The following is a 21805-nucleotide window of genomic DNA, read 5'->3' as shown; positions in this document are numbered from 1 at the left end:
AAAGAGTCTCTTAGATAACTTTGTTGCCCTGCCTCTTCCTCCACGACACATACATATGCCAAGTTATATGTATCTGAAAACAACTATTGTGCAAGGAGGTTAGTATTTGACTTACAAAATTTCTTATGACTGAAGCTGGAAATCGAGGCTTAAAATGTCTGGGAAGGGAACATCACAGAAGTTAAGTAGCTAAATAACTTTAAAATTCAGTCCAGCACTTACCTCTTACCTTGTAATGAGATCACAACCTTACAGGACTGCTATTCAGAGAAAAGTAATTTTATGCATAATTAAGAGGCTTCTATGTGATGGCCACACTTCTATGCTCCATCCAAGACCCCTCTAGACCAATGAGACTAATGAAGCCCAGGTAAAGCAATAGAGAAATATGGGTGGGAGGCTGCTTTCAAGCTAAGCAAAATTGTTAGACTGTATGCTACTAACATGAATAAACTGTAGATTGGACTAGTGTTCAAAAGAACAGTAGTTTATAAAGCCTCTCTGAAACATTTTATTTGCATTATTTCTGGTAGATTTGGAGCATCTGATGGTATCTTATGAAGGAAGGATCTTCTCTGCAGCTGTTTGAGATGACAGGTGAAATCAGTCCAGATCTGTGTGATGCTCACATTCATCCTCCAGTGAGGTGTTTGTTCTTGGTTTCACTGTAGAGGGTTCTGCACCATTCATAAAAAGAAAACTCCATACCTGGTGCACAGAGCTTACCAGCAAAGCTGCACTGCCACTGCTGTGCTAAGCTGTTGGGAGGGCCTAAGACTCAAATCAGAAAGAAATCCTTCAGTCTCTAAGCCTTTAGAAGCAGAGAAAACTATTCTACTTTAGCACCACATTTGAGCAGTTTCAGTGGAGTTAGCTAGCACTAGAAGGTACCAAAGCCACAATTCATTAGTGTCTTTAGCTGTATTTTTTACATCTCCCTCCAGCACAGTCTTGAACAAGCAGACCGTTTTCTCAGCAGGCATCATCTCAAATTCCACCAAGAGAAGGTCCTCTTCTGTGGAAATAAAACTCCTTCTCAATGTCTTCCCTAAGCCTTATGACTATTTTCTTGGGTGTCTAGCACACCGGCAGAAGAGACGGAGGTGAAGCCTAGATGCAGGAACAATTAAGACAGACAGCTGTGGAGGAACAACCACTGTCTACCTCTTGTCTTGCAAGGAGTACTCAGGTGAGAAGGTCCAGGCTGGCATCATATCTGACCCACCCAGCTTCTGGGGATGCTTCCCATCAAGGTGGGGTGAAGACAGGAACCTGCAGGCAGAGTTATGGGTTTAGTCAGATTAGTGAGGAACAAGAAAAAACCTTTTCTTCATTAAATGGTCTAATGAGAAGAGTCCTTTATGAGAACACCTTAGCAGACATTTCCTTCCTACAAGTCCTGCCATTGGTTTATTGGACACCTACTTTCCAGCTAATCTTATTCTCATAGGCGATTTCACAAGTTCAATTAAAGCTCATTTTGAAAGTTAAAACACTTTGGATATTATTTCATTCGATTTCCACACAGGATTTGAACTCAACTGCTCTAAAGAACCATTTGTCTGGGTGAGAAGAGGCTTCTTTTGTTTTCCGGGTATGAACACACATTCTATTTTTCCAGTGTGGGTATGAGGGCTATGGAAGAAGACACCCCTTAGTCTTCAGAGAAGTCTGCTGTTGGCATATTTAGTCTCTCCTGCCTGTTATCTGTGGAAAAACTGTAATCCTGTCTTAATCTCTTTTTCCATTAGAAAACTGTTCTGTTTGACCATTTGTTTCCCTTCTAACTCTACTTCCAGAGGATTTTTTTTACGCTTTCCTCTGCAACAATGTCTATTTCCTACAGCTTTAAGAAGCTCTATGCAGATTGATGAACTCTGCTGTTTTTTTTTTTTTAAAAAAAGAAGCTTATATGTTGTGTAGGTTTTATTAAGCTCTTACAGATCTAGATTTTAATCAACGATCAGTACTTTGTAACCTCTAAAGTAAGAGCAGATTGGACTGGGATTGGAAAGGACACTTTAAGAGGGTTAAACACTATAAAGTCGTCCTTTTTTATATTAGTGCTAAGAATATGAAAATCCCTCTAAAGTGGCATGAGGATAAAGTTCAGATTTGGTTTAAAAAAAGAGTAATCTGAATTTTAGAGATCACATGACCCTCCTCTTTCATTGTAGAAGTAGTTTAAAATGCTTCATAAAAAAAATTGTGATCACAATTTTATTTTTAAAGGGCAAACAATAACCCCCAAATTAAAAATCCTGTGTAAACCTCTGGTTAGATATTGCATTTTAGCCAGCTTTCTTCTTTATAAGAAAAGGTCTTTTGAATGTAAGATACTCAGAAAGGTTTCAGAGTTATCCCGACTTCCTTTCCCCTCAGCTCCTTTCTCTAAGGAACCATGATCCCAATAGAAATTTGTACTCAGAATTGCTCCTTTTGTACTCAGAGGATCATACTCAAAGTATAACATACTGGTTAATCCAACAAACAAAGGAATATGCAAACTCTATATTGTTCTTTACAATCCATATCCATATTGTGATTTGGAAGATTATCTGTTTCCTAAGTCCATTGACAGACTTTTCCTACTTATTGGGGTTGGGAGAAGCAATATTTGCATGCACTTAAGTTTTGGAGGTACCAGGGAACACATCACAGGACCAGCATGCAAATTTTCTACAGCTTCTTGTCTCAAAACACCCCATCTGCTCAACCTACTTGCAGTAGAAAACACAACATTTTACATGTCAGATTTTAAATGTTGTTCCTTCACATTTGCTGCTGATGTTTGTTTCTTATCATCAGAGCGTAACCCCCATGTTTTGCTCTCAAGTAGAAATTTAAGGTAAAATCAAAATAAAAAATCATCCTCTGCCTGCTCTCTTATTCCTTGCAAATCTGGGTTAGTCACATGGCCTCAAACAGAATAATGAGATTTACAGCCAGTGTAAATCATTATTTCTCTGTTTCTAGAGAAACAGGCCCTGACTGCAATTTATACAGGGGAAAAATAATCCCAAAGAGTGTCAGGACTTCAGGCATGGGGGCTTTCCCTAGAAGAAAATCTGTGAGGTTTTTTCATCTCTAAACCAGACTGTTTAAATGCCGTGCTGTTCAATAGTGAATGGGACTGATAGTTCGTTGATTAGGTTTTGTTGTCCTGTGCCTCTTGTGTTCTCAGCTCCTTGCTAAAGAAAGAGGTGTCTAATAAAAAAAAAAGCCATTATCACAGCTGCCACTGACTAGCGACCCTTGCTGATTGTCTCAGGGAAGTGAACAAAGGTGAAACAAGTAAGGAGAATGAAATAGTTTCAGCCCCCTACGGCGATGAGACAGTTCCTCCAGCTGGTCTGCAGTACAGTCATCTCTGCTTAAATAAAGAACTCCAGGCTCCAAATTCATCAGGCTAGTACTTTTCCTGAGCTCTGAATATACTTACTCATTTTAAGGTCATTTTTCTTTCTTGTTCAAGATCAGAATTTTTAGGGTACTAAGGCAAGTTTATACTGACTTTCATTAGTACCTGAAATGACTGTAGGAGGACTCTAACAATGTCCTTACATGCTTCACAATTAATAGAGAGACTCTGTGGTCCAGATAATGGTTTTTAATAATATGACCATGAGCAGTACCAGTTCTAAGCTATTCAAAGTCAAGTCACTGATGCCATTGCTGAGATAATTTAAGGTAAAATAAAATTTTTGGATTAACATTTATGAAAAAGCTGAAAGTCTTTCACACCATCGGTATTTAAGTACTCACATACAAGCCTATTAAAAGGGATTTGATTTTCAGAAAGTGACCATTACTCCCACCTATAGAAACTTCCCAAGGGAAGTTTTATCCAGCTTATACTGTTTAGTATTGGAGTCTTGTAAGTCTCTGACAAGGTGTATTCCTGGTTTTAACCAGAATAGATGACCTCCTAGCTCTTTTACATCTTGTTCTGCAGTGATTTATTCATATAAAGCTGAAAAATAAATGGCATGTGAGCTTGCTTTCTGACATTTTCCATGTCATTAGCTGCAATAACTAGTACTGTTGAGAAATGTATATTTTGCTGAAGTTGCCTAGTAATTCTGAAACAGCAAAAAAGTAACAAAATGGGAAAAAAAACTTCTAAATGAACAGAAAGTAATAACAGCACAGAACAATTACATGAAGACTGAACAGCAGACAAGTCAAAGCAGTCCTAAAGAAGTGAAAGTATACCAGGGCATAGCACTACAGACATTAAAGTCAGATGGGGCCATTCTGATATTTTAAAACGAAATTGAATTGTAGGAGCTGTTTTGCTCTCATTTTCTATTCCTGTAAAATAAGGAATGGCTTACGGTTATGCCATTAAGGAATCAGTCTCCAGTATATATGGTATCTTTCTCCTCTTCTTAAGGTGTGGCTCCATCCTTCATGTCCAATCTAAATGGAATTTATGGAAGCCAATATACTAGAAGACAGTACAATATCTTTTGTTGAGATATGTGTCTTATTTCCATACAATTGTTTTTCTTCTGGATATTTTTCTCTCTACAATCACTTAATACAGAATAAATAAATAAAATATCATCATGAGATTGGAAGAAACAAAATTACAAAACTATAAAATTTGCCTTTCCATGTATTAGATATGTTTAATGGACTACTGTGAGGCTGGACAGTATCACTTGTAAACATAAATGTTCATGTCAACAAGGCAAGGTGGTAGTACAACTTGTTTTGTACCTCCTGATTTTCACCGCATATCTTTGTCACATGGTTGGGTTTTGTAATGGAATGTAAGTCTAACATGCTCTTTTTTCAGGAGGTAAAAAAAATGTGTTAGGATCCAGAAGATCTGCGATTATTAGCCGTTGGTCATACTCAATATAGACACTGGCACTGAATTTGAGACCTGTAGTTCCTATTGCCTAAGCTAAAACACAGCTCAAATGACAAAGAAGTGTCAGGAGATTGTTTCATGATCTAGCCTAGCAGATCCAACAGCTGGCCACTGCTGTCAAGAAACGCAGACTTGCTCCCTGCAGCTCTTATTCCCAGACGTGCTCCCACCCACTTCTGTGAAAGTTAGTGCTGCTGATGTGGCATTAAAGTGAGCTGATTCATTGTGCCCGTGCCATACAGTGTAAGCGTCAGCTGCACTTAGTTTCATGATTAATCGTGTTACTCTTAAAAATAATTTTATAAATATTGTTGTAAATATTTTATGGAGGAATAGAATTTTTCATTTCAAAGATACACACAGCAGCAGTAACAGGTACCACACCAAAAACATCAACAGGGAGGTTTGTTCCACCCCTTCCCAGCATGCTACAGGATGAGATAAGTGTTTATGAAGCCAAAATGATACTGGGAAGGCATGAAAATACAAACTGGCAGCCGTAGAATCAGCCTTCTACTGCTCAGGGAGCACAGGGCAAGCAGGCATTAAGATTGCAACATTCTTAGATAGCCAACTGGCTCAAGAGAAAGACACCTCCTTTGACACCTGGCAATAGACTGGTAATCATCAACCCCTGCCAAGATTTTGTTATGTGGCTTCAGGTACTTGAATCTTCAAACCATTCATTACCCAAACAAAGCAAAGGACCAGCAGTATCTTGCAGTCCTTCCCTTCAGTATGTGCTACATATATTGTCTCACGCTGTTCTGGACAATAGTATTGAGGAAACAATTGGATAAAATGTCCTTCCTACAAGAAGGGTGTGGAAGAAGCTTTTTCTTCCTCACATTACCACAAACTTTGTAATACTTTTCAGTTAACAACTAATTAGTCACTCTTAAAAAGCTGAGTCTCTCATAAACGCTGGGTTATCAGTTTGGATCAGACCCTAGTTATGTTTCATAGCCAATAGCTAAAGAAAAGGAGAATCCAAAACCTCCTGTGTAATCTGGCCTTGTTTCTCTTTGAGAACAGCAGATGCCTGAACAGAACATGAGCCAAGGATGGGATGAGTGGGAATGGTAACTGTCTGAATTCAAGTAAAAAAAAGGTTGATATAGCTCATATCGCAAATTGCAGCAGTAAGTAGTAAAAGCTAACAGACAACCTCATAACCCTACAAGTCTGAACATATTAGATATTGTAGTTCCTTCCATATTTTTTAATTACTTGCCATTGTCTCAATAATGCACAAGAAAGAACAGCTGCAAATAGACTGTCCATTGTGCACTAAGAAAGAATGAAGTAATTTCTCTTTAGAGCTGTTTGTCATAATGAGAGGTACTAATTCCCATTTTCTGGAGTGGCATCTACAATAATGACATCTATTCTGAACATTGTCAGTTTTTCAGTAGAAAACAATACCATTTTTATCTACTTTCCCTAAACGTAACAAAAGCTCATGTGTTCCAGAAAGGCTAAAACCACTGCTCTGAACAGCCCTTTTCTTATCCTATTAAGTTCAACGCTTAAGACAATAAATTCTCTATGATATTAATTGTAAATGTTGTTAAAGCCAAGCTTGACAGTTTTGGCAAAATGATTCCTAAAAATTGAGATGAAAAGTGTGGGGCAGTTTCTCTAGAGTCTCTGTCGAGTTAAACATTTCTGGGGTATGTCCACTCCAGTTTTACAAAAGTCTCTTGGGAGTAGCCGTAATCAACTTGTTCCCCAATCCAAAGACTTCCTCTCACAAGGTATATGTAGGTTCATCCATCTGAAAGTATGTGCAGAGGAGGAAGAACAAAACCTGAACTGAACTGTTGGTCAAGAGCGGCTTTTCATTCCTTGGCAAAGCCAACCCCAATAAAGATGTTGAGAAACAAAGGAAAACCCCAGGGCCATATAGACAGCATTTCACTTGCCCGGTACCATCTAAGGGGAGTTAGTGCAGGGAGCTTATGCAGACAGCAGACCCTGCAGGGGTGATGCCCTCACATGAACTGCAGAGAAACCTTGGGGAGTTTGACCTTCCTCTTGGCAACCTCCTGCAGGTCCCAGATTGCTTGTTGATGTTTTATGCTTGTTGGTATTTTGTTCTCTTTGATTAGCCTTAGTGGCAAGGTCTCCAGTTAATTTTTATTCACAGGTCCGAGACATTGTGCACTGGTTAATTGACTCTTCTCAAAAACTGTTCCAAAGGTCGTTATTTACTCATCAGGGACATGTTCTACTTCTCCACAAATGTGCCTAGCTACATTTGTGCAGTTGTAAGCACTGTTGATACCCCCTGATTTCAGTACGAGGGACAGAAGGGATCAGTGCATGCAGACCACAGAGAAGTTTTTTAACAAAGAATGACTATTGCAGATGCATAAAACAAGTAGTGGGCATTAGAAATGTTACAGTCTCGGGACTTTAAACAGACATATGTGACTCATGAAGTTAATTGGCTTTATCACTGCAGGATTTATTTCACTGTTCCTGAATTTTCCTGAAGGAGTAGATTAGGTAGGATTCAGCTCCATATTTAGACATCTCCTAAACTAGGTGACTACATACTCTTTACAGCTCTGAGCTCCTGCTACAGTCAGCTGAGATCTAGTCAATACACACAATGGAGCCCAAAGAGACCTGTAGTGACACCAAAGTAGTCATTTACATCTGGTCTGTTGAGTTATGTCTCCAGATTCACTGGATAAAATGGAAGCTTAAGTGTACCTACATTGTAGTCACCAAAATTCAGGTGTCTGAATCCAAACCTGAGTTGTACCATCAGTTTGTTACATTTAGTGATTTCTACTGGTCTTTTTTTCTTTTTCTTGATTATTCCTTGAGTTAAAGGTTCTTTTCATGTTTACTTACTCTAAAGTCTGACTACTCCATCTTAAAGACTAGGGCTGATTCGTGTCATGAATGGTTAATAAGAGAATAGATCACCAGCTTTTTTACAACATTCCTTTGTTGCTATCTTCTTTCTTCTGTGTCTTTTCTCTTGAACAAATATATCTGTTCATTTTTAAACCACTTACCACTGCTGCTGCTCACTCTTCAATTGTCTCCACTTAGCCAACTGCTGAACTAGCAAGCTTTCAACAAAACTGGATAATGTAGTTTCCTCCATCCTAGAGTTCATGACACTTCTTTATTAGGCCTTTCTCTGAAAAAGAGAAGATAGTTTTTCCTCATGTCTTTCTCTCCCTCTCTGAAAATGCCTTTCAGGAGAGACTGACTAGAAATGTGAGGGCTCTTTAATCACGCAAATAGTAAGGTACAGTAGGCTATAAAAAATTGCAGTTTTCTTCTCTGTGATTTGTTACTGCTCTTTTGCACATGACCTCCACATATTTGTGCTCTTCTTCTGTGCCACAGTATCTAAATCTCTGAAATGGGAATAATAATATTTAACTAGTTTAAAGGGGAGTTATGTGCGAGGATCTTTCTTTATATGAAGGGGACAGTGACCTAACACTCATTCTTGGGTAACAGAAAATCTTTTCTGACTGCTGGACTGAAGCTAAGTGATGGGAACGGCCTGTGAAGAGGGACACATCTTGGTCCGTAGAACATTAGCATCAGCTTTAAGAAAAGAAAGAATGGACGTGATCCACACTAGAGTCCATCTCTCAGTGCCCAATTTGTGGAAGGGGCCTGGTTCAGCATCCCCACCACCCTGTCAGTCTGGTGTGGTGTAAGAGCAGCTTGGAACAGCAAAGGACAGCTCATGCCTGTAGAGTGAAGAATTCTCTGTTGTTTGAATGTTTCAGTACCAGAGAATTGACTGGTGGCTGGAGTACCTTGTAAAAATATATATAGACACACATACACTTACACACATACACACTTACATGTTATTTTTCTTGTCATGTTCCTCCACAGCGTGACATACATAACACAGAACACTGACATAAGCTGTATATGCACTTTTAATTGTGATGCCGACAAGAGCTCTTCACATGCTACACTATTAATAGAGGAGGACTGCTGCAGAGGCATACAAATTAACCTCTGTTTTTATGGATCATTGCCAGATCTTATGTGCAGCCAATAACATTTAACATACCTTAATGACTAGCATGAAGGTTAAGATATCAAATGTGCTGGGCACATTTTTCTTGACTTAGTGAACATGTGCCAAATTAACTATGTTTTATTTTAAACAAACATTCTAGAGCTATTGCTTGATAGAATCGTAGAATCATAGAATTGTTTTTGTTGGAAATGAACTTTAAGATCATCAGGTCCAGTTGTTAACCTAACATTGCCAAGTCCACCACTAAACCATATCCCTAAGCACCACATCTACACATCTTTTAAATACTTCCAGGGATGGTGACCCCACCACTTCCCTGGGCAGCCAGTTCCAAAGCTTGATAACCCTTTCCGTGAAGAAATTTGTCCCACTATCCAATCTAAGCCTCCCCTGGTGCAACCTGAGGCCATTTCCTCTTGTCCAATCAATCACTTGCTACTTGGGGGAAGAGACTAACACCCTTCTCACTACAACCTCCTTTCAAGTAGTTGTAGACAGCAATAAGGTCTTCCCTCAGCCTCCTTTTCTCCAGACTAAACAACCCCAGTTCCCTCAGACGCTCCTCATAAGACTTGTGCTCTAGGTCCTCCACCACCTTCATTGTCCTTCTTTGGACTCTCTCCAGCACCTCAATGTCTTTCTTGTAGTGAGGGGTCCAAAACTGAACACAGTATTCGAGGTGCAGCCTCACCAGTGCCAAGTACAGGGGGACGATCACTTCCCTAGTCCTGCTGGCCACACTAGTTCTGATACAAGCCAGGATGCTGTTGGCTTTCTTGGCCGCCTGGGCACACTGCTCCCTCATATTCAGCTGGCAATCGATCAACACCCCCAGGTCCTTTTCCACCAGGAGGTTTTCCAGCCACTCTTCCCCAAGCCTGTAGCGCTGCATGGGGTTGTTGTGAACCAAATGCAGGACCTGACACTTGGCCTTGTTGAACCTCATACAGTTGGCCTCGCTCATTGACACAGATCAACACTCCCGGCCAACTTGGTGTCATCTGCAGACTTACTGAGGGTGCACTCGATCCCATCATCCAGATCATTGATAAAGATGTTAAACAGAACTGGCCCCAATACTGAGCCCTGGGGAATGCCACTTGTGACTGGCCACCAACTGGATTTGATTCCATTCACCACAATACTTTGGGCCCGGCCATCCAGCCAGTTTTTTATCCAGCAAAGTGTACATGCGTCCAAGCCATGAGCAGCCAGTTTCTCCAGGAGAATGCTGTAGGAGACTGTGTCAAAGGCTTTACTAAAGTCTGGATAGACAACATACACAGCTTATCCCTCATTCAGTAAGTGGGTCATCTTTTCATAGAAGGAGATCAGGTCAGTCAAGCAGGACCTGCCGTTCATAAACCCATGTTGACTGGTCCTTCTGATGACTGATACCTTCCTGAGTGGTTGCAAACAAGGAATGTAAGCTTTTCCTCTTGTGAAAAAAAAGTACTTTCTCCATTTTAGCCATGTGTCTATGAAGGAATAACCTTTTTTTTACATTCTCTTATCACAGATTTCATAAGCAGTTCAATAATAACCAGGATTTCTGTTTGCTTTCTTTCTTTTATCTTCTATTCTTTTTACATTTGTATTTCTATTTGTCTTCCTACAAGGACAAGGTAGGAAATAACATATTTCTTTTTCCAGTGAAAAGATTTTGTGCTATTGTGAAAGTATCTTCATAAGAACTCATCGAACACTTTAGTCATATAGCTCCCTGAAAGACTGATCTGATTTATTCAAAGGGTGGATTTATTATATGGTCATATTGAGCAGTGTATCTTAATAGTGAAGGAATAAGAGAATATATAGCCTAAGTGCCTTCTGTTATAGAAGGCTGAAGGAGAAAAGATATCAAAAATATTTCTGGTTCCTGGAATATCAGTCATCAGCTCTTCCAAAACATGCTATCTTAAGATGCCATGAGACATTTGTTTGAGAGTGGAGCTACCTTAGAGCTAGACATTCCTGTGAAAACCTATCTTTGCAGGACTGTAAAGGACCTCCCGAGGGACTGGTTTTCTTGCTGTCACAAGCACCACATCCAGTGTTTACACATCAGAAGAAGAGTGGAGGATAGCTGAATTCCCAGGTGAGAAGGGTGGAAGAAATTCAAGACAATGCAGATGTGCTAAAATTAGTACCACCCTGTAGGGGGAAACAGGAGGTCTGAGCTGTGCTTTTTACCGGAAAAAAGGATGAGGTCACTGCCTGATAGCTCACTGCCTGCTCTATATCAGCTATTACTGCCTCACATCATTTTTTTTCTCTCCCTCCTGAAGGCAGCCCTTGATTTAGTAAACATTTGTAGAACAGGTGCATTAAAGATTAGTAGAACCTCAGTTCTTTCATCTTCCATTTTATGCAGTTAGGAGCCCAGGAGAAAGCTACCATCTTGGGAGTTTAGCATTATACACCTCCACTCCAGCAGAAGTTATTAACAGCATGTGTTTTGCCTTCTTAAGTAAACGTACAGTTCTCCTCAGCTGGGGCTGCCATCTAGACAAATGAAAGCGTTTACCCACAATGTGTTTTCATTGTAGCTGAGGATTGTTTACTTACTACTAAGACTACTCAGAGTGGGAATTCTTTATGATTTTCACTGTAAAAGTTGTAAATTATAAACAATATTGCCTCCTCCGAATGCTGGGGAGGGATTCCTTCATTTTTTCGGATGTTTCACCTATGGCTACATTTCATCCACAGCATGTAATCCTGCTGGTATCCAAACCAGCATTTTCATGATTCTCTCTCATTCCACCTATCATCCCTTCTTGCTCTGTCTTGTTGTGTCTGAACAACTTTTTCCCCTTAAGAAGGGACGTACTCCACAGCCTGGATAATATTAGTTTATATGATATCCTTTTAATATCAAGTTGTCTCACAACAACGTCTACATCAGTTTCTCTGGCAGAAAAAAGGAAGTGTATATGACATGTTTAGTCTTCCACAAGAAAACTGATAGTACAGGGAGGAACTGAAGCCAGAACTCCTGGGTGCTACATACTTTGGTCCTTGTGAAAAGTGGCCTAGTCTTCATCCTTAAATACCTTCTCAATGGACGGTGCTAAAGCAACAATGGGGGTAAGGAACGGTAGCCAGAAAGAAAGATAAGCATTGCCAAGCTAAATGCTAAGATACCGTTATGGTGACAGGAGAACCTGAAAGCTCAGAATCAAAACCCTTCCCTTCCTCGTGTAATATTTAGGATTTCTGTGCTAAGAAACATTGTATTGCCTGTATATTTTCACTTGTATTTACTCTATGGTACTCAGTAGGGATGGTGCTCTCCTTACAGCTGGTACAAGAATTAACCATATTCTTCTAAAACAACCTAAAATTGCTTTTTATCCTCATATTTCTCCTGAGTGTGACCAAAATAGACCTTTAGGAGACCAAAACTCTCTGAGCCCTGAGAGGTGAGGTACAAATAGAAGAAAAGACTTCTCCTAATGTAAGGAATAAGTAAGAAATATGCATAGGAAATGAAATGTTGTATAAGTTAGGGTTAGGGCTCGTCTGGAATAGAGCTTCTGTCCTACTTTGCAGCTCCTTCTCGGATAAGAGTTTCTTCACAATAGCTGTAATGAAGCATTTGTTTCCTTACAGTTGAAAAGCTTGAGTAAGACTTACCCATAAAAAGCTGCAATTTCTTAACATCTTAAAACTTATAAGGCTATTTCCAGGACTCGTGTTTTTTCTTATCAAATATTTATATGACATTATTTTCAATTACTTATTTTATTCCATATTCATATTTTCAGTAAAGAGATTTTGAAACCTTTGGACATTTTCTTTTCTGAAACTCATTTCTTGATTTGGTGAGGCCGCATCTGGAATATTGTGTCCAGTTCTGGGCCCCTCAGTTCAAGAAGGACAGCGAACTGCTAGAGAGAGTCCAGCGCAGAGCCACGAAGATGATTAAGGGAGTGGAACATGTCCCTTATGAGGAGAGGCTGAGGGAGCTGGGTCTCTTTAGCTTAGAGAAGAGGAGACTGAGGGGTGACCTCATTAATGTTTATAAATATGTAAAGGGCAAGTGTCAAGAGGATGGAGCCAGCCTCTTCTCAGTGACATCCCTTGACAGGACAAGGGGCAATGGGTGCAAGCTGGAACACAGGAGGTTCCACATAAATATGAGGAAAAACTTCTTTACGGTGAGGGTGACTGAACACTGGAACAGGCTGCCCAGAGAGGTTGTGGAGTCTCCTTCTCTGGAGACATTCAAAACCCACCTGGATGCGTTCCTGTGTGATATGGTCTAGGCAATCCTGCTGCGGCAGGGGGATTGGACTAGATGATCTTTCGAGGTCCCTTCCAATCCCTAACATTCTGTGATTCTGTGATTCTGTGATTTTTTTTTTTTTGCTCTCACTTCCTGTCTGGGTTCAACATTGATCTCAATTCCCAAACTTGCAAAGATCCTTTTTTAAAGTGTGATGGGTGGGGTGGAGAAAGGGTTTGTGGAAATAACTGCCTTTCCTGAGTATGAAAGGGAAGAGCTGGTCTGGAAACCACCTCCACCTCCCATATGGCTTGGTACTATATAAGTGCTTTCTCCACAACAGTGTCACTAAACTACTTTGAAAATACAGGAAGAGATTCACACTGCGCTGTATTTCCTCTGTGGGCACTGCCTGGGAAGATTTTCCTCATCAGTGTCTTCCACCTCTTTACAGTCTCCATGTGTGCCTGATTTGGAAGTTCACATCTGGCTTTCCCTTGACCTATCCTATTCCCCAAAATGTCATCTGAAATTTTGTGATAAGTAGCTTACAGAACTGACATTCTCTTCTTTAGTTCAATAAGATTTCGCTCTTTACAATCCTGTAAAGCAAAAGTTGGTTAATAATTTGGAGCCAGTTCAGTGAAAAACTGCTAGCTTTGCCTCAGAGTGATTTGGAGTGATATATTCTAACATTGGACAAATCTAGTTAATCTAGAAAAGAAAGACTGAGGCAAGAGGACACAATAACAGTATTTCAGTACAGAAAGGTCGTTACAGAGAAGGAGGCAATCAGTGATTATCCATACACACTTTAAAAGGATAAAAAAGAAAGCTTAATTTGCAGAGAAACAGTTTTGGGTAGGATACTTTCAAAATCTGTCAAAGCTGTCAAACTGATGAGCCACTGAAACAGGTGCACTGTGAAATCTCTCAGGGGATGATCTAGGGCTTTCACGAAAGAATTTAACAGTCTTTTGAGGGCTTGCCTGACCCTGCTGAAATGTGGTTAGTCATTATATTATGGCTATGTGGAAAACAGCACTTTTGCATATATGTATATATATACTTACACACTAATATTATACATAAATGTACACTAATATGCACTGAGGTACTGTATATACACACTAATAATAAACTAATATACACTGATACTCTAATAATATACATTAATAATATACATTATTAATAAACATGTGTGTGTATATAATTGTATGTCACTTCAACTTGTCTCAAATATTTACTCTTCCTGAGTGGTCCTGAGACACAGACAAAGCTCATTAAAAATGTTGAATATGTTCTCCAGTCTTCCTAGTAGAGAGGGCCACTTTGAATGGCTTTATTTAAATTCATTTTCATTCTTCCTTACTTAAATGAGTCAGTCAAGAGACATGTTAGCCCTTCATCCTGGATACACAATCTGCAAATGCCAGCTCAGGGAGCTCATACACCTTCCTCCAGTAGGAGAGCACACGACTGGACCTATTGCACATGAGCAGAAGAGTCAGTCCTTCTCAGAAGAACCATATAACACATCTACGTGTGTGGAAAGAGCAGACTTATGTCACCAGTTCTCTGTGTGATCCAGCAGCTTCTTGGCTAGTCATCTGTATAGATGAGATAACAGACTGGTTGGACACAATGGGCTAACTTGAAACCACCATGAAAGCAGGAGATTGACCGCTTCACAATTAAACATTGATGGACTCTTACAGGAGCTGGGAATTTTGGACAATTCTAGAAATTTCCAGATGCAACTCCTGCTTTGTCTAGTTCTATTTATATGTTCGTATATTAATTAATATTCTGTGTGGAGTGTCCCATCCAGGACCTTTTCTAGGTGATTCCTGCTACTGAAGTGATTAAATTGTGCATAGATAAGACATTTGTAAGTACCCAATAGAAACTGTCCTTGAAAAAATGGTCTGTGAACTAGTCTTTTGAAGGTAGTTTAGATATTTAAGAAATGTTTAATATGTGGTTAAAATATACCAATAGTAATGAACAATGTAAGACTGACATGTCACACAGGACCATGAGCCAGCCAGGTTATAAGAACTGAGCAGAACAGTCATGTGAAGAGTCCCTGCTGACTCAGCTGAAGACACTGCCATGAGGATCCTTGCAATGGAGACTCCTACCAGCACCAGCAACCAACTGTCCGTTTTGGGAGATTTGAGACTTTATGTAAGCGTCACCCTACGCAAACTTCCCAATAAATTAGTTTCTTCTTTCTCGATGGGCACACTGCTGTGAATGTCAATACAATGAATGAGTGAAAGCCTATCTGCTCCCTTAGGGCCTAAAAGACGGCCAGAAGCAGGCTGTCATCTGCAGAACAACCTATTCTCCCCACTCCCACATGCCTTTGAGTGTGGGAAAAGGCTATATATTCCATGAACTGTTTTGGTGGCTGTTCTTGTACAACCCTTACTGTATGATGTGAACCCATTATGGGACAAGGAGGTCATATAAGGCCTTTGGGAAAAAGAATGGTCAGCTCTGGGTCAGCAGAACAGCTCAGCCCACAATCTGTCCTGGGAAGATCTTCAAAAATGATCACAAGTGGGCCACAAGACAAATGAGTCATCCTGGAAACCTGCTTCATTGACACATATAAATGCTTATTTCTGAGATTATGTATAGAGTGTTCAAGGAACTTTGAAATCCAGTCCCGTTTGTCAAAATGATGTAAGCACTTCAATGCCATAGACTGTTGAGAAGACTCCCAAGTTAACTATTGTAATCCTGTTAACATACAAACTAGTCTATGGCTAAATCTTTCCCATAAAACATTTCTTAGGTGTGCATTAGTTTATATTATCCTATCTTTAATCTCTGACGATACAACTAAGCTTTGTCTAAATCCTGGTGTCTAAAAGCCACCACTAAGTGAAGAGGAGTCAGATTCCTCTGCATATTTTTTGCTTTACTTATTCTCCAGCTTTATGATTAATTATACAGTTTATGAATGCTAAACATACAGTCTGTAAGTTCTGAGAAATAAACAATAAAAATCTGATCCTACTTGCTGCTGAGGACCTTCACATTCCTCTGGCCTATACCTGTTAATCAAGCTATCATTGCCTGAAATGCAGTGCTTGATATGTTCATAAGTCATGTTTAGTGAGAAGCTTGTAATGGAGGTAATAAGTAGGATGGATCTTTAAATAACCAAGAAGTAAGCTTAAAACTTTAGAGAGAAAATTGTCTAGGAAGGGAAGGAGAGAGAGGGGTCCCTATTCTGGACTCAGGTTGGTAATGCGAATTATTGCAAATGGTCTGAGTTAGAATTTTTAGAGGGGAGGGTCACATCTTAAATTGCCAGTTATCCAGCTCTTTAAAAAAGGCAGAGCTCAATCAGTTTCCTGTGAAGTACTAATTCAGACTGATACTGACACTTTGGTTTCCTCTTTGTTTTAGGAACGGCTGGTGCTCTCTGTCTTACCACGGTTTGTAGTTCTGGAAATGATAAATGATATGACCAACGTAGAAGATGAACATTTGCAACACCAGTTTCATAAGATCTACATTCATCGTTATGAGAATGTCAGGTGTGTGGAGGAGCCTCTCTTTAATGTTTCAGATCTCAGATGCTGCTAAGTGTCTCTTGTTTGAGAGTTTCCCTTCTGTTGCTTTATGCATTCATAAATTACAAAATTAGTATACCCTTGTTTAATCCCTGAGCAGATAAGCAGTTCAGTGCCTTCTTTTACCCATCAGGATGGCTGGATGCCTTTGCCATAGCAAGATCTCTTTGAACTGAACACTGGGTCTGGACCATTTGTGTATTCTTTCGCTTTAATTAAGCAGTCAGGGTTGCAGAGAAAGGGGAGCCCTGCCTGCACATGGACACATATTCTGCAACAGCCTTCTGGTTGACCCCACATGCTGAGAAATTAGATGAATACTTGTAAGATAATCTCAAAGATGTAGACATGTCATGTGGTTCCTCTGTCTAGTAGCCATTTTCATTCAATCATTCTTATTTTCCTAATTCCATTTCCCTTTTTTGTTCCCCTCTCTAAATTTTGTCTATCTTAAGATTAGTTGGCGGGAAGGTGATAATTATCCTATGAGCTGCTACTCAAGGTAATAAGTCCTGATTGTACATTTACACCAGAATGATCAGCTTCCACTCCATGATGCTACAGAACCTCTGATTTTATTGTGGTTCCCAACCATCAGAATATTTAGTTAAGCCAATAACATTTTCCATAAGTTTGTCCCAAACCACAAGGGCAAATGATTGAGTGGCCATCACTGAAGGAAATGAAAAATAAGCATCCTTGGATATAATGGGAGATGGTTTGCTAGGAAAGTATGTACTCTGCCTTTTGATGAAACCTAAATATAACTTTGTCTGGACAAGTTCAAGAAACATAATTTGAACTTCTGCAAAAGAGTAAATTGATTATCTGCTTCTTCTGTGGCCTTGCAGTAGCTCAGATGTATTATTTTATTAAATCTGGTGGAAAGTATCAAGGACCTATACAAAAGGCTTGAATTGCACTAAATTAAAATGTCTTCCATTACCCTTTTTCATTCCCAGAATAAGTGTTGCTGTAGTAGAATCAAAACAGGGAGAAGACGGCCCTTCTGTTTGAATGGAAAAGAGTTGTAGTCAGGGGTGAAAAGTCAAAACATAATTTATGCCTGAAAGAGATTTAGAATAAACATTCTGTGTCTTTAGATTACATGTACTGGTTTGTTCCTATGCATGCTGCTAGGGACTAGATGTTTTCAAACTGGGTTTCACCTTATTTTTTCCTAAATGTTGAGCATTGAACACTACCTAAACCAATGCTGTATGAATCCCTAAAATTAGCATCCAGTTAGAGTTTTTTGTTGTTTTCATGATGAAAACTGAGAAATTAGTTGTTTGAAAATCTTATTTTTATCAATTTAGGCTATTATTAATACTCATTCCTCTTCAAGTATTTTGGTACTTAAACTTTTAATTTTGTTTTTTTCTCACTGGTAAAAATCTTACCCAGTTTGTAAGCCTCTTAATCCTCACCCAAACTCTTACCAGCCCATACTTTTGAAGATGAGTTGAATTATCATTAGTCATATTTTAAAATCCACCTGATCATTACTATATTTATTATTGGTTACATTAGTGATTCTCAGACACTCTTGAATTGTGATCTTGTTCAACACAAATGAAAGATCTTCAGGTACCGAGATGGTAACACCAGTTATTAGTTGACTTTGAAGTGCTAACGAGGTTCATTTGGGTTATTTCCAGTTTGTGCCAGCATGATATGTGTCTTTTTGAATATTACTCCTTTTTAAAGTAGACAATACTTTCCTTTCTTCAGCTGCTAAGTACTGAGCTATTACATGCTTTGATCTAGGTGATGGCTTGCAACACCTCGGACTTCGTGTGTGTGTGTGTGTGTCTGTGTCTGTGTGTATTTTTCTTTATATTCACCAGTGCTCATAGTAGGCATAGTGAACAGCCAAAGTTGCATGGCTAGAAAATTCACTGGCTGCTGAAATATCGGTTAGAGCTCTGTTTGCAATTAGTTTGTTGACTAAGATCCTACCATAACTTCAGACACCCAATTTGATGCACCTAAATTCAAAGTATGATCACACTGTAAAAAACAGCTATATATAAACCCACCCTCAACGAACACTGTCATATACTAACAGACAGCTGGGTGCCAAGTCTATCTGTTTATACAGCCCTGTATATTATGGGTGCACTATGCCTCAGTCTTCTTGTTGATAAATGGGGACAACTGTGTTTATTGAGGCTTAACTACATCTTCCTGAATGATCTGAAAATCCAAAATTGCATAACACACATTTTGGCAAAACCCTTTCTCATACTTGGTAGTATTTCTTTCGTCCCTACAAAATTTATATTCAATACTCTAGAATCTTCAAAAGTTTAGAGCAAAGGTAGCGTGACTTTAAAATAATCCTTCACTGGTAAAGTACTAAAAGGTAACTTAGGACGTTCAGTTATTAAAGGAAATAGACTCTAATACTAATATATGTTCCTTTTTTTAGCATTCTTTTTGCAGATGTTAAAGGGTTCACCAACCTTTCCACAACTCTGTCAGCCCAGGAGTTGGTCCGAATGCTGAATGAACTCTTTGCCAGATTTGATCGACTAGCACATGTGAGTTAAACACAGTTTATTTGCAAAAGGATATGAAGTCAAGTCTGTATTTGGGAGCTTTGGGAAATACCCTCTGATCACTTTGAGCAATATTCATCCAGATTTTCCCTATTGGGATTTTATACAGACATTGAGGTTGGAAGACACTGACAAGTTTTATCAAAAGCAATGTGTTCTGATAGCAAGTGAAAGCTCAGACAGTTATCATATCTTCGTGCTTCTGTACTGCTAGACCAAGAATGATATGAAAGTAGATCACTCACCACAGCTTCTAAGGAAGTTTTATAGTTCTGGTAGTTGCTGGATTATGAATTTTTTTAAGACCGTAGCTTTATTTTAAATTTTCTTCTGAGAACTGAGGAAGGTTAAAAGATCTATTCATTTAAAGGTCATATAATCAGCCACCACAGTAATTGCAATGGTTAGTTATCAGCAGGTTTTACAATTTTTGGGTTGGATTCTATCTAACTCAACAATGAAATTAATTATGGATTAAATGAAATCCGTACTGATTAGGAAAAAAGCAAAGCACAGAAATACAAGCAGAGCACATGCTCAATTTTGCTGGTTTGTATTTTCTTTTCTCCTTTTTTATGTTTCTTTAGTCAAAGTTGCATTTCATGTGACTATCTTTAGTGTTAACATCTGAGCTGGCTAATAAGGCTGCTAGTGTAGGCAATGAAGCACATTTAATGGAGTTTAGCATATAATTTATCCAACAAAATGTAGGCATCTACTATGGGAAGACAGGACTTACATTCTGAATATCATTGACAGTGCTCTCTATTTACTATAAAGGGAGCCTAGAGTGACTTGCTCTGATGTACACATCTACATCCCTCACTGATTTTTGTACATTTCTAGTTCAGGACTATGGGGTATTTGTGCACGTATTGCATAGGCACCTGTAAGACTCTCCGTGTTGTTTCTTAGCTTGCGAATTAAAGTCAAGAAAGGCAAGACTTCCGTAATTACGCAAAGCTCTTTTGAGTCAGCTATTTTTATCTCAAATAGCAATGTGTTTTCTCATGTACACGGTGATGCCATAACCCATTGCCTGGACACTGGCAAATTGGTAAATGCAATCTACAATATTTGTTTTGCGAACAAAGAAAACCTCATTAACTCTGATCTACATTAAAAACCAAGCAGAGTGAAAGAAGTTACCTCAGTCCTGTCTTCTAGAAAGCTTATAGGAGCAATGTCTGCTTCTGTATGGCTTGACAAAAATAGCTACCCTAACTAAAGAAACATTTAAAACCAAATTAAATGTATGTATGTCACAGAAGTATTTTAGGAAGAATATGTACACAATATGATTTCTTGCCTTGCTTTACATTTCAATTTTGCCTAACATTCTTGGCAGAACAGATTCTTCTTTCATGATCGTTATCCATATTTTCTAATCATTCCATAAACTATATTTAACCAATAGAGATTTTGTATAGAAGGACTAGATCCAATAAGGGAGTTAAGAACAAGGAAGACATTTACATCTAAAAGTGTAATACAGAGAGTTCTCACTCGTCACTTAACCCTGAAGGCACTTCTCTGCTTGGTTTTAACAACTTATAGAAAGTGAAAATTTTGCTGCTTTAAACACCCAGAGGTTTCCTCCTTCTCTGTGGTTTGTCATACATCTCCTACTTAAACCTTTTAGAAATCTTTCAGTCGCAGTCCTAAACTCGTAAAGCTTCATGGAGAACACTGAATGTGCCCACATAGGAGTGGGTATCCCAAAAATTTAGATGAGTTTATTTCAAAGAAACAGTAATAAATATACCAGTTTGTCTAACATAGCCAAGAATTTCTAACCCAGAAATTTCGAGAGTTTTGGGTTGAAAAGCATCTCTGTCTCCAAAACTTCTTCATCAGGACAGTCACCTGTACAGCGAATGTCACAGTTGCTAAATTCAAGACTCTAGGCTCCTTCATGCATTTTCTTTCCTAGTCTGTGAATTTGCTTTTCTCTTCTACACATCATTGACTAGACTAATCCAGTTGTCTAGATCAATCCTCTGAAAGGGGGAATACACAGGGAAGAATCACTGCAGAAATTGAATAGATTTGACTACAAAGATTAGAGTGATCTAACCATGACTAATTTATTAAATTTGTTAAATTATTAAATTTATTAAAAATAAAGTAATTTTGATTTTGTTCCTTTTTTGTGGCTTCTGAGACCTGGATGTCATGATACCTGCCTGATGTCCTGACAATAGAGATGCCCAACAGCCCTAGAGAGGAACAGAAGCTTTACATGGCTTTTGGCGTTTCTATCCAATCAAGGAGATGAACTCTCCCTCTGCATTTTACAGCAAATCAAAACTCCCCACTCAGGGTTCTGGACTGTTATGGAGGGGCCAACTGCCTATAATATACGGGCCTAAATCTTGTCTTGAACTTAACCTTTGCCTTTGGAAAATTTTAGAAGTGGACACTGACTGGTCCATGACCCAAACTTTAAGGGCTTGTGATTTACATGGACCTATCAACCTACACAACTGATATTGTATGAAG

The 21805-nt window shown here is 39.0% G+C and overlaps 1 protein-coding gene across 1 annotated transcript in view; it reads left to right on the top strand.

Moving 5' to 3' along the window:
• The window catches only part of ADCY8 (adenylate cyclase 8), a 145874-nt gene that overhangs the window by 41066 nt on the left and 83003 nt on the right, over positions 1-21805 (top strand). Inside the window, 2 exon segments of the mRNA XM_068396186.1 lie at positions 16573-16703; positions 19174-19285. Coding sequence (XP_068252287.1) covers positions 16573-16703; positions 19174-19285 — 243 coding nt within the window.

This window comes from Nyctibius grandis, chromosome 3, assembly GCF_013368605.1.
Source record: "Nyctibius grandis isolate bNycGra1 chromosome 3, bNycGra1.pri, whole genome shotgun sequence".
Lineage (NCBI taxonomy): Eukaryota > Metazoa > Chordata > Aves > Nyctibiiformes > Nyctibiidae > Nyctibius > Nyctibius grandis.
Note: the sequence above shows the minus strand (reverse complement) of the source record. Positions and strands in the feature narration are given on the sequence as shown.